Source organism: Ctenocephalides felis, unplaced genomic scaffold (genome assembly GCF_003426905.1).
Source record: "Ctenocephalides felis isolate EL2017-DRISC unplaced genomic scaffold, ASM342690v1 CF-g0.4_SCAFFOLD_01886, whole genome shotgun sequence".
NCBI classification, from domain to species: domain Eukaryota; kingdom Metazoa; phylum Arthropoda; class Insecta; order Siphonaptera; family Pulicidae; genus Ctenocephalides; species Ctenocephalides felis.
The window spans coordinates 52,250,879-52,265,966 of NW_020538040.1; the positions used below are offsets into that span (position 1 = coordinate 52,250,879).

The 15,088-nt window shown below is 30.0% G+C and overlaps 1 protein-coding gene and 1 pseudogene across 1 annotated transcript; one reads left to right on the forward strand and one right to left on the reverse strand.

Moving 5' to 3' along the window:
* Positions 1-996: 996 nt before the first annotated feature.
* Positions 997-15,088, reverse strand: part of LOC113376559 — an 80,447-nt pseudogene continuing 66,355 nt past the window's right edge.
* Positions 3,493-7,915, forward strand: LOC113376561 (protein snakeskin-like). The gene is given in 3 exon segments (XM_026616523.1): positions 3,493-3,546; positions 4,995-5,191; positions 7,451-7,915. Coding segments are annotated over 3 exon segments (477 nt in total). The 3' UTR covers positions 7,677-7,915.

The following is a 15,088-nucleotide window of genomic DNA, read 5'->3' on the forward strand; positions in this document are numbered from 1 at the left end:
TCCCAAATTGGTAATAGTTTTTCACATGTCTTAATTATATGTAAAATGTATGACCATATTTCAAAATACAGAACGGATGATTTTATTTTCATTAATTTAACTTCCCGGAACGAATTAAGTACGTAAAATGCGGGGTATCACTATACACACACACACACACACACATATATATATATATATATATATATATACATATACATATACATATACATACACCCAGGTGTCCCAGAAACAGAAATTGACCTTAACTGTTCAGTAAAACATTAGAAAGAAAAATATCTCACGTTTGAAAATTATGAGCTTTTAAGTGCAATCTAGAGCTTTGTTAAGGTCAGGATTATATTTGGTCAATAATTGGAGATGTAACAGCGAATATTTCGAGGACCACAGTGAAAAAATATCATAATTGCCCCAAGAATTCGCAATAATTTAACTTACATGTAAGCTCTTCTACTTTTAATAACAAACACAAAATAGAGAAGACCTACGCTATGAGCGAAGGCATGGTAGAGTCAAATCGATTGAAATTGTGTTCGCAAACGAAATTGTAAAAGAAAACACGTCAAATTTAAACAAATTAAATAAAATGAGACACCAAAGTTATTGCGTAGTAAATTGTAAAAAAACGAGTAGAAAAAGTGAGTGCAAATTTATTTTATGAAAATTCAAAAGGCATACTACTGATTGTGAGTAACGTGAAGAAAGATTATAATTTAATAAAAAATATCATTTTATTCAGAAGTGTTAAAATAAATTGGAAATTTAACATCACGGATAAAATTGAAGGTTGACTGAACATTGATTAGATTTTATTTTTTATTGTATGATCGAACGACGAGTTTGCCAAGCAAGTAAAAAGTTATGAAATGTTGACTCTATAAAAAAAATAACAAAACAGCCGTAAATAATATTATAAATATATCTTGATTGAAAATAAATATATAGAATAAATAAATAAGTATATAAAATATTTGATTTATTAGTAACTGTATTTATATATTTACAACTTGTTCCACAAAAATAGAAATTTAACAACGATCATATAGATATTAAATATTGAGAGTAATAGGTTTCTGTTGCTCGTCAAGTTTCTCTTTGTATAACTCGAGTATTGGTTTCACCTCCTCTTCCAAAAACTCCAGTACTTGGTCAGGCGCCCGTCCTGTAAACGTACTCGCATCCAGGATTTCATTCAATTTACCGAGAACTGGCGCAAAGTAGGGATCATTCTTGATGCGCTCCACAAGATCGTTATCTTTTCCGTATTGTTTCACCTGCGCACCAGCCTGTTGAGATAAAACTCTTATCCGTTCATGGCATTCCTGTCGATCACCACCCGCTTTCACCATTGCCATAATCACATTTTCAGCAGACATGAAAGGCAGTTCTTGAGAAACGTGTCTGGCTATAACTTGAGGATAGACAACCAAACCTTGGCATACATTTAGCAAAGTAAGAAGTATGGCATCTGCAGAAAGAAAGGCCTCCGCTAAGGTCAGTCTTCTGTTTGCGGAATCGTCTAAAGTTCTTTCTAACCACTGCACAGCTAAAGTATTAGCTGCATTTGAATGCAAAGATATCAAGTGTCTCGCTAAGGCACAACAACGCTCTGAACGCATTGGATTGCGTTTATAGGGCATGGCGCTGGATCCAATCTGCGTAATTTCAAAAGGTTCTTCTAACTCTTTTCTGGAGGCAAGAAGACGAATATCTGAGCACATCTTGTGTACAGTAGAACCTAAGCTAGCTAATGCTGAAACAATTTCCAAATCTACTTTACGAGAATAGGTTTGTCCAGTAACGGCATAACAGCGATTAAATCCAGCCAATTCCGCAACCCGTTTATCCAATCGTTTCACTTTTTCACCATCTCCAGCAAATAATTGTAAAAAGCTAGCTTGGGTACCAGTAGTTCCTTTAGCTCCGCGGAAACGCAAATCATCCCTTGCTCTTCGTAGAGCTCTTTCGTCCATCAGCAGTCAGACATCCACAACGTTGCTCGTTTGCCAACAGTTGTTAACTGAGCTGGTTTGTAGATGTGTGTAACCCAAGGTTGGCAAGGAACGATGACGTATAGCAAAATCTCTAAACTTCTAACCACTCCAGCCCAGACGATTAAGCAAATCCAAAGCATCGCGCATGATCATTAATGAATGACAGGAGCTGCAAGAGGACATTGAGTAGCAAAAACATGAACGTGAGCCATAACATCATGGCGTGTCAAACGCTCTTCAGCTGATACTGCTGGATAATCAATATCTTGGAGATGAGATTCCATCTGTTTTATCTGCTCCTCAGTTATTGCAAGGCCCAGTTCCTAAAAATATAAAAAACGCATTATGTTAATACCATATTACACAACACCACCAAAACATATGAAATTAATAACTGTTACACGTAGCATTTACGATAAGGCAAGTACGCATGTGATAAAAATTGAGTTTAATCAATAAAAATTGAGTTATAGTGACTTTAAAAATATGGGGATAATTATTTGAAATTTTGACATGGTCCATTTTCAAAAATGTGATGACTTAGTATATTTAAATCACTTTTCGTAGGCCTATACATTTTAGACTTATCATCATACAAGTCTCATCAAAATAATTTGTTTTACAATTAATTATCGATCTTTATCAAAAGCAATTCCAAAAAGACAAAAATACAAATTTTACGGCAACGCAAGCCCTTGAAATTAATTATTAGCATTAATTGCAATGAGAAAAACATATTCTTTGATAAGAATTTGAAAGTATAATTGTGAATTTTTATTCTTTGACTAATATAATATAATGAATGTAATATTTTTTTATGGATTAATAAATTTGAAGTATAAAAAGTAACTAAAAGTACATATGTAAATAAATAAGTATAGACAACAGCAGAACAACAACGTATAATGAATACATATTGGAAACCAATTGCCCTGTACCCAACAAAATAATTCTATTTGAAGAAAAAGCAGTTTTCATCTAATTTTATTGCGAAATATAAAAATAATTAATAAGGTTATGGAGACTAACCCTGATAACATTATGTTAGATTTTGGATCTATTTCGTCCAGATTTCGATTCCTTGGTAAGTAATGCATCATAAGTAATATGTTTCATAATTATCATTTCAAATTTCATCAATCTTATTATTTTTAACAGAAATAGTAAGAATCATATATGAATTCTTGCAATTAAAAAATCTCGCTAATGACCCTATTAAAGTTTGTATAGTGCATTCCTAAAAGCTGTATTCCTCAAATGATTTGTCAATTCAATTGTACACTTGCACAATATTTACGGCCAACAGATAGTAATATTGTGTTATCATGAAATTGTTATCAAGTGAAACGTAGATAAATTACGCACAGGTAACAAGTGCTCATTTCATGTGGTTTCATCACTGAATTGAGGCATTGATTAGGAACAGGTTAAATTAAAAAAAATAGTGGTGGTTAGTGAATTAAATTTAGATTTGTGCTAATATTTCATATTTTTCAAAATGGTGTCAATACAAACAGTGGCTAGTATTGCTCTAAAATTCTTAAATTGGTGAGTATGTAACAATAAAGCGCTTACGTGTTGAATCTAAAGATTTCAAAATGCAATAAAGCAACAAATTAAAGACTGCTAACATACTGATTGAATGTTCTAAATCATTCACCATATAACATGTGCCAGCTAAAATTTATTTGTCGATAATTTAATTTCTATTTTATAATTTATTTTATGCATTCTCAAACTGTATCTTCTGTTACTTGATAATTAATTTTTGTTATAATTTCTTTTATCAGACGTAATTATATTTTTGTTATAATTTCTTTTATCAGACGTATAATTGCATATAATGCAATATAAACAATACCGACAAACAATAAACTAAAAATAAAAAGATCAATTATTTAGAATGTGACTTATCGTATTTCGCATTCTTATGAATTTGGTCTTGTTTAAATGCGTTAGTCATAATAAAAATCGACGCACCCATGTTGAAATACTTGAAACAGTTTATCTTATCAATGTTCTAGAATTACAAATAGATAAAAATTCTAATAAAACGAAAATAATAATGATCGTTTATCATGGCATTATTTAGCAGGTAGCTTTTTATTCTCACTAAAAAATGTTAAAATTTTAATACATTTAAAATAAAATTAATATAATTAAATATACTAGGTGTTTACAAATGCTTCACAAAAATTATTTCCCAAATATAATTTATGTTTTGCTGATGAATTTAGAATCTTCAAAATTTCTTCTGAATGTTTCGTTTTGTTTCAATTGATTTCATATTTTATTTCTAAACATATTTTTTAAATATATTTTACTTTGCAATTTAATTCTATTGATATTATTAATAAGTTGAAATACAAAATGAAGAAAATATCTTTATGGTCTTCTGACAACTAATTCTGCAGAGATGCAGAATAAAATTACGAAATTTTCCCAATTTATGCGAATGTGAATAAGCGTTGTTTTAATCAAATGAAAGGTACCAGGGGATGGTAATGTCGAATATTGAATTAATGCAAATTCTACAATCTAAAACTCCCAAACCCATTAATGAAGCTCCCTGATATTTTCCCAACTATATATTTAATGATTACCATATCACATTCTTAAAAATAATTATCAAATATATACGCCATAAAAACCTCTTAAATATTGAAGATCATCCTAATTAATTATGAACTGTCTTGTCTAATTTTTCTGTTGAGACGCCTCAAAAGAAATTAGCCAACATATTTATTTTAAATTTAAATCTCTTTATTTTTAAATATCTAATTGGAGAGAATTTGATTCTAACTGATTCTAAGCAATGTAATATTTGTTAATATTAATGTGTAATAAAGATGTTTATGTCTAAGTAGTCTCTTCTGCGTGTATTATGTGTTTCTTATAACCTGCTAAATAGCTCATGAAAACTACATAATTTTTGTTTGCTGTTAAATTTATAATATATAAAAGTATTTTCTAGATAACTTCATAATCTATTTCTTAAAGGTTCTAAACTTGATAATCCTGATTATATACCGTACTGGTTATTCTGGTCAATTTCTGGGAATTGGTGGGACATGGAATCTAAACGAAGAAAAAAATCCAGATGTGGAAATAGTGGCGAGCGGCGTGTTCGTAGGATATTTCATTTATACATCTGTGCAATTGATGACATTCTGTTTTGGTACCACTAAACACAAAAGGTAATAATATATAAATATTTAGTTGACTTCTATTATGTGCATATGCTCAGTGTCCAGAACCCGCTCGCTCATCGAGTTTGTGCAAATAAAAACTCATGAACTCATTGCGAGTGAAAATCGCTAGAAAATATGGGCTTATTTTTACTCGTTTTCTTCTTATTATGAACCCAACAAGTATTTTGCAATGTTGATCAAATGCGCAAATTTTTAATGGGACTAGTCAAGACACTATAGGTAGCGCCCATTAATCACGGGATCATTAATCATTAATCATCACGCGTATTTTTATTACCTACAAAAAGTCGTAAAATTTGATTTTTTTAAATTATGTTTTTCTTTATAAATTGAGGTAAAAAATAAATACACTTGATATTTTACTAGACCCCATGTGATATCTCGTGATTTGTTGTCAACCCTCCATCCCCTTCTAGGCCTCACCGTGAATAATGGTCTTACAAATGTTATTTACGATACGGTTCCAAAGTTTGAATGTATAAAAATTAACCACAATAACCAGAAAATGATCATAATTTGACAGAAGCTCTAAGTTGTACTTAAAAGCTCATAATTTTCAAACTGCATGGAATAATATCTTTTTTTCTATTTTTTTTCATGATTGTTACAATCGATACTATCACCCCATTTCGGATTGTACTAGTTCTGGGACACCCGGTATGATTTACTTGCTCTCCCTTTTTATTATAAAACCAACAAGTATTTTGCAATGTTGATCAAATGCGCAAATTTTAATGGAACTAGTCAAGACACTATAGGTAGCGCCCATTAATCACGGTATCATTAGTCATTAATCATCACGCGTATTTTTATTACCTACAAAAAGTCGTGTAAAATTTGATTTTTTAAAATTTATGTTTTCTTTATAAATTGAGGTAAAAAATAAATACACTGATATTTTACTAGACCCCATGTGATATCTCGTGATTTGTTGTCAAACCCTCCATCCCCTTCTTTATAGGCCTCACGGGTATATTAAACGGTCGCGAATTTAACAAATAGTCTTAATTATAGAAAACTTGTGGCAATTTGGTCATTTATTTTAGACTATGGTCTTAGAAATGTTAATTACGATACGTTTCCAAAGTTTGAATGTATAAAAATTAACCACATAACCAAAAAATGATCATAATTTGACAAAAGCTTTAAGTTGTAATTAAAAGCTCATAATTTTCGAACTGCATGGGATAATATATTTCCCATTTCGGATTGTACTTAAGTTCTGGGACACCCTGTATGATTTACTTGCTCTTCCTTTATCTATACGTAGCACCAATTAAGTTATGTTTTTTGTTCAACTATTATAATAGTTAATTAACTGTTATAATAGTTCAGTTGCTAATAATTATTAAAAAAAATGAAAAAATACTGATACCATCCAAAATGAAATTTTGGAAATAGACGGACATAAATCATACAATCATACTAATTGGCAGAACAACATGCTTTTATCAGCCTTTTTTAAACGGCAAAAATATTTTAACAAAAACTCATTACGCAGTTTCGCTCAGAATCATTGGTAAACTAGTGGTGTATGGCATCGTGCCTCAAGGCAAATTGCTGAAACTTTGTGTACCGTAACGAAATGTTCGAGGAATATTAAATATTTGAAATAGATTATTATAAATACTATAACATTGTCTAATATTTATAAGAATTATATAAACTGAATTGCAAAGTTAAAATTATTTATTTAAAGAATATAAGTGAGCTTTAAAACTTCAGCCAGAATTAAAATTAAAATTTGAATTATTTTCGATGTACAAAAACAATTTTTTGGAAAAAAATTGAAATCAATTTTTTTTCCAAAAGCAATTATTTTATCAAAACAAGCAGAAAGTTTTTATGAATCATTCAAGTCTGTTAATCCGTACGCACGAAAAACGACACATTCATTTTTTCAGAGGTATGCCAAAATATTCAGAAATCTTCAAGACGTGAAGATATGCAAAAATTTTAATTTTCGATTTTCGGCCCATTACTATAACTACCCTACGGGAAGGTAATAATAATAAATAAATCCTTAAACTCAGTGAATATAAGGCGCATCTATCTCACTATCTGATAAGCATATGAATTACTTTCAAAGTATTTTATGATATGAAGTTAAAGTCAAAACAAGTGGAACTAAAATCAACGGCACATATCAATAAACACAATATATGACCTTAATTAATTAATTAATTAATAATATGAATTTAAATCAACCTATAATCAAATAATTGACAGGCGTAATATTTCCAGGGAACTATCAGATATCATAATGAACGTAGTGGGAACTTTCATGTGGTTGGCAGTAGGAGGTACTGGTCTGCACTATTGGAACGGATACATGAATGAGCACCATTTGCAGCAAGTTACTTCAGAAAGAGAAGTTGGTCTCGCCTTAGGTTCCTTGTGCGTGCTCAGTGGGGCCTGCTATTTGCTGGACACGGTCTTAGCATTCGTTCATTTCGCAAAAGAATTGTAGAAAAGTCCTCCTATTATTTTTCTCATTTGTATTTTGTATAGTAGTTTAGTTCATTTAATATAACATTACATTATTATCATTATTTTTATAAGTTATATCTTTGTAGACCAGGCCATTTGGCGACAAACATTAAAATTCTTTGTAAATCCTTCTTTAGATAATCAATATACAAATTAGGATATCTCCGTTATTTACAAGATTCGGTAGTTAACATTTTTAACAAGGCACATATTAACTCTTCCGACTCGGATGCCGCCGTTCCGGCGGCAAAATTCATATAAATCCCGGAATTCGCGAGTGGAAAGTGTTAATATAAATTTCAAATAATAAATCAACAAACGTTTATATATTTATTTAAAAAATAAAATTGATTTCGTTTTAGATTTAAATAATTATGCCCACTGATAGGTGTATATGAAATCCAAGATACTAATATCGATATAAAAAGTTTGACTACCATAACATTAAAAGAATATGGCAGATTTTAAAAGGCTGGTTAATCAATTTGAACAAAAAATTCTCATTGTCAGATGATTTATTTTTTTATTTATAGAAAAACGTTTATACACAAATCTTAATTAGTTGATAACGTAATTATATACTGCAAAAATCTTTATAATACCTAGTATTAATAATTGAATATATATATATATATATATATAATGAGGATAATTATCGTACCCAAATGCATTTAATAACAAAAACATAGAAAATTGTAAAGCAACTACTTGATTTGGTATCGCCCATACCAATACACATTTTTTATTAACCTTATAATACAATATACAATTATTATAATATTTATTATAAGCTCTATGACCAAAACACTTCTTCACACGAATGATAACGTATTAAGAATGCACATTATTTCTTACAAACGAATATCCTCAAACATTTAATTTTGGTAATATGTATTCAAAATATTTAAATAGAACATTTTACAGAACTTATTAAAATAGATCTACAATTAAACAAGCTTTTATAAATAGAGATTGAGGAAATAGAGAATAGTTTTTGATGTCTTGATCTAAATTCCTACGCTGTATATGCTCAAATAAAAGAACAATAAACATTAATTTAAGTTATATATTGGTATCTTTCTAAACATTTTTTTTTGTTTCAAATGCGTCAAACTATTATTTCATCCAGACTTTTCATACATTTCGTAATATGCAAATATAAGTTATTTAAAGTATAAATATAAGTATTAGATAATAAGTAGTTTGATTGTTAGTTACTTTCATGCAATATTATATTATTTTATAACTTTTTATTAAATATATATCAAAATATAGATTACACTAGAAGTTATTAAGTCAGTATTCATCACATCACATGACAAAAGGTTAAATAATTCCCGTCGTTTTATATTTTTATGTAATATTAAATAATAAAAAAATGTAGAAAAGTTTTGTTTATGTTTTACTCTATTTAAATTTTACTATTAACAAAATGTCAAAATGACATTTTTTATAATTTCAAATCTGACAGTAATTAGCGATTATAAATGAGAAAATTGTTATGCGCCCAGTTAACGAAGTCGTAACCAACATTAGCTTCTTAATAAAATTATTCAAAATTGTAAGTTAATCATTTCACATTATATATGTAATTTTCAATAATATTATTCGTTTCATAAAACAAAACTACCAATTACGAGCTTGCATACATTTTTTACCTGAATTATTAGCATGATTGGAAAACTCGTGTAATGTAAGAAAAATTTTAGTTGAAAGTTTTTATTGCAAAAATTGCAGATTTGTAGGACTAATACGTTCAATAAAAAGTATATTGACTGATACCTTTTTATATACTGTGTTATAGTCGGAAAAATTTCAGTAGGTGCAAGCCTAATAAAAAAAAGAACTCTTAAAGAATATACGAGATAACTTATGGGGGCAACAAACAGTGGAATTATTTTCCACGACACCTGCGACGATATATCTCGTAGTGTTTAAATAATAAACATATAAATACCACTTTAATATCATATCAGCAACTGAGCATTATTTATACTTAAAATGTTAATGAAACAGCTGTCGAAACTATTAATCACGCTAATAATTAAACAAAACTTCACATAAACATAGTAACAAAGATTTCGACCGCTTGCAATAATATGAGTAAGAATTGCAATAATATGAGTAATTCGTATATAATATTCAGAAGAAAATAGAGTGGCTAATATAGGTTATGGCAATATTATTTTTCAGATAACTGCGATAAAACTAACAATGAGTGAGTTCATTATAGGATTCTGTATGCGCAGTGTTAACGATTATAATATTGTGGTAGATAACAAATTATTTTTTAGTATACAATTAAAGATATATTGATGCAGATGTACAAAGTCTCTCAGATTTTTTTATAACCAAACACATAATATTAATAAATCTTAATGCTAGTCGGGCCGAACTAGCCATTAGGTCTATTTAAATATTAAAATGAAACATTCTTATTATTTGTATCAAACGCGAATAAACATCGATTTGAATTTCATGATTCATTAGGTGCTGACAAATATTTGAAGTCGATTCACCTTTTCCAATAGTAAATTCTCATATATCGCATTTTTTAAAATTCAAAGATTAAAATTTATAATATCAGTACAGATTGCAAACTTCGTAGTCCTTGTTCTGTATCGACTGGGAAAGAACGGAGATTTTTTGGGCGCCGGAGGTGCTTGGGAACCAGATCATGCGCAAAACCTGGATATTGAAATTTTAGCATCAGGATTAATTGTAGGAAGCATAATTTACACCTCAGCAAAACTTATAGCTGCCTGTTATTCGGAGAAACCGCCAAAATGGTAATATAGTTATATATTGGTAGCTCTAATAATAATGAATTCTTCGGTTGTCCCAAGCATACGATATTTATGAAAACAGAAAAATATGTTTGTGAATCCTTGAACCTGAACCATACTATTTAATTTCTCTAAATAATGAAAATCATAACAAAAACAGGCAGACATAAATAATAATTATTAACTTCGATCGATCTTTAGATAAACTTCAATTTTGAATAATTTGATGTAATTGTTCTTAACGACAACATTCATATTAAAGCAATTTTTATTGCAACATATATAACAAAATTTCGGTCAATTCGAGTGGAAGTCACCAAAATCAAATTTGGCAAACCAATTTTACACAGCCGTTTTTTAAGGTTTCGTCACTATAAACAGGTCATAATTTTTGTGAACTTAAGATGCCTTTTTACCTTTGCAGAAATAAACAAGCAAAATATGTCTAAAACTCATGAATTGATTATAATCAATAATCAATGAATCAATAATTATCCATCTTATGAAAGCCAAACAAAATCAATCAAAATTGATTGCAATCGATCCAAAAACTTTTTTACTGTTTGACACTATTCAAGGAAGCTGTACTGTGAAATAATAGACAATAAATTATAAAAATAATTAATAAAATATAAAAATATTTTCGAAATTAAAAAAAAATGAAAAAAAACATTTTTTCCTTTTCCCAAAAACAATCGTTTCGTCAATACAAGTAAACAGTTTTTTGAATTATTCAAATCGGATGCTTATTTCTCTCAAAAACTGCCATTTTTTGCACATTTTGCTCTGTATATCCAAAACTGCTGGATCTGCCTCTACCAAAAACTAATCACCACTTCTCCCTGTCATTATGAATTGAATGTTTATTAGATCATTCAAATCGGATGCTCCGTTCTCTCAAAAATTCGAATTCCATTTTCGGAACTCTTTGTTCCATATCTACGAATCGGCTGGACCTGCATTTACCAAAAATTAATCAGCATATCTCCGTATCAATAGGAATCAAATGTTTTTTGAACCATTCAATCGGTTGATCCGTGCTCCCGGAAACGTGAACAAAAATTGTATCCATCCATACACATACACACTCACATCAATTTTTTCAAAGGTATATTAAAATGTTCAGAAACCTTCAAAAGATGAAGATATGCAAAAAATTTCAATTTTGATATTTGGACGATTACAATAGCTCACCCTACGGGAAGTTAATAATGTAAAATCACAGCAAATAACTTAAGCATTTTTTATAATTCACCAAAGTTAAATTCAGATGTTAAATCTGCTATTTAGTGTTTTTCGTGTTTTATTCTGTTATGATATTCATAATAGGTTTTAATACTTATTTTCATTCAAAAAAAATTATATCAATAATGAATGTAATAAACTATTGACGTAAGTGGCTGTAAATAAAAGAACAGTGTTCTTTAAAAATAAAACAGTATTCGAATATGGCAACATTCCTTTTACCGTTTTGTTAACTCAGAGGTAATTTTACATCATTGTAGAACGATAGTTCGTATAATTTTTCCAAGTCTCTATTAAAATTTTTCCAAGTATAACAATTGAGCAATGTGATTGTCCGCATAGTGATCTAACCGATTTCATGATGAACGTCCTACACTTCATATTATGGAATGTAGCAGGAATGGCATCTCTGTTCAGGTGGGCAGTGGCGCCTCGCGATCTAGCCGAGAGAAAAGCGGGACTCGCCATAGGATCCACGTGCATAGTCCTGGGCGCTGCTTCGCTATTAGATGCCGTCACATGCATGGTACTTCATGAAACTAGCAGGTACACCCGCAACACACAAAGATGTAGACACATTCTACACCCATTTCTCAGTGGGTTTGCAATATCACATTGCCGAATAGAAACATTTGCGGTTAAGGAATACATATATAAATTTCATTTGTTCATAGTACAATCGTCGATAATCAGTCTGCTATTTGTAAATGACTAAATATCTCATTTTTGTTTGAAAAATGCTTAATTCGTAGTTTGTCTGTTATAATCATAAGCAGTTATAAATTTTAGGCTAATATAGGATAATCCATTAAAAAAAAATTGAAAAAAAACTCTTTTCCCAAAAACAATCGTTTCGTCAACACAAGCAAACAGTTTTTTGAATTATTCAAATCGGATGCTTATTTATCTCAAAAACTGCCATTATTTACACACTTTGCTCCATATCTCCGAAACGGCTAGACCTGCATTTGCCAAAAACTAATCAGCATATCTCCCTATCAATAGGAATCGAATGTTTTTTGAACCATTCAAGCAAATTTCATTTGCTTATCGTAAAATCGTCAATAATCAGTCTGTTATTAGTAAGTGACTAAGTATTTCAGTTTTGTTCAAAAAATGCTTAATTCGTGGTTTGTCTGTTGTAATCATAAGCAGTTATAAATTTTGGGCTAATATGGGTTAACCTATTGACCAATATTAACATCTTTATGTTTAAAAAAAATTACTTTTCAGTGCTTAAATAATACGAGGTCAAGGATTGAAAATATTTTCACATTAACATTAAAAAATGTCAACATTTACAGTAATTTTATAAATTGGTTTTATCAATAACATAATTTTTACATGGTTTGTCATAATTGAAAACATCTCATATTATATTATCATATTATAGATCAACTAGTGGTTCGTGACATAGTCCCTCAAGGCAAATTTCTAAAATTTCCCGTAAATAAATAAATTATTCGAGGGATAATAAATGCTTTCAAATATATTATTATAAATAATGTAACTTTCATCATTTGTAAATTGGACGACGACGTTTATATATGTTTACATGAAAAGTAAATAAACAATACATGATCAAAGAGAGTTAGAATGCTGGAACTTATCTCATATTTCTAAGATCTATACTAACTGAATTGCAAAGTTAAAATTATTTATTTGAAGTATGAGTGAGCTTTAGAATTTCAGCTAGAAACTAATCGTCTCGTCACAGAGAAAGAAAGAAAATGATTTACGAATCATTCGAATTGAATGCTTTGATCTCTCAAAAACTGCATTTTTTCCACTTTTAGCTACTTATATCTGAAACGGCTCAGCCTGCCTTTGCCAAAAATTAATCACTGCGTCTTATCATCATTACAAATTAAATGTTTTTAGAATCATTCAAATCCAATGCTCTGTTCTCTCAAAAATTTAATTTCCATTTTCTACACTCTTTGCTTTGTAGCTCCGAAACGGCTAGACCGATCTTTCCCAAAAACTCATTATCACGTCTCCCTATTCATAGGGATCGCTTGCCGCCTTTTGAACCATTTAAATTGGTTGATTCGAACGCCCGAAACCGTCGACGAAAAATTGTATCCACACTTAAACACACATCAATTTTTTCTAGAGTATGCCAAAATGTTCAAAAACCTCTCAAACGTAAAGGTGTGCAAAATCTCTATGCTAAGTTAAAAATTTAACGTCGATTTGCACAATGCCAATAAGTATGTTTTAACATTTTTACTCTGAGAACCTATGACAAATGGATAAAAGAATAGAATGATTAAACTAATAAATGTTCATATCCGTACTTAGAAAATTAGTATATAGCATACTAATTTGTATATATTGTATATAACTAATACAATATCTTTCCATGTAGATATTACATCCAAGAAACAAGTTCAACAAATTCGAGAATACGAGCTGCTGCGAATCAGTATATTAGACACTAATTAGTAACGATAAATAATAACGTAAATAGTAACTGGTAATAAAAATATGAATTTTTTTATAAATTAATTATTGAAAACAATTTGTAAATTGTTTATGTTTATCATATACTAATAAAAAGTCTGCTAAAAACATGTATAAATAATTATATGTTCATATATATATATACGAGGTGTGTTCAAAAAGTACCCGGAATTTTTAAATTTCGCGGGTCTGGAGTGTCTGATTGTCAAAATTTTTTTTTTATTGTGTTGGTATACATGCCCCTAAAGTATGATGAAATTTTCAGCTATATTCACTGTTTACTTTGTCTGTGGTAGTCGCTAAGGTTCGACGTGTTTTTCTGAGCTCGGCGATTTTTACAATGGAAGAATTGAAAAGTCAAAGAATTTGTATTAAATTTTGCGTAAAAAATGAAATAAAGTGTAACAAAGTGTGTGAAATGTTACAAAAAGCCTATGGTGAGTCTGCTATGAAAAAAACAAGTGTTTACGAGTGGTATAAGCGTTTCCAAGATGGCCGCGAAGACGTTGAAGATGACGAACGCTCCGGTCGACCCAGCACGTCAACAAACGATGAAAATGTGAAAGAAGTGGAAAAAATGGTTATGAATGATCGCCGAATCACAATTAGAGAAGTTGCTGATGAAGTTGGCATATCAATTGGCTCATGTCATAACATTTTTTCAAATGTTTTGGGCATGAAACGAGTGGCAGCAAAATTCATTCCAAAACTGCTAAATTTTGACCAAAAAAGCAATCGCATGAACATCGCTCAAGAGCTGTTAAATGACGTCAACAACGATCCAAGTTTGCTTGAAAGGGTCATAACTGGTGATGAAACATGGGTGTACGGTTATGATGTCGAAACCAAAGCCCAATCGTCCCAATGGAAGAGCCCAGGTGAGCCAAGACCGAAA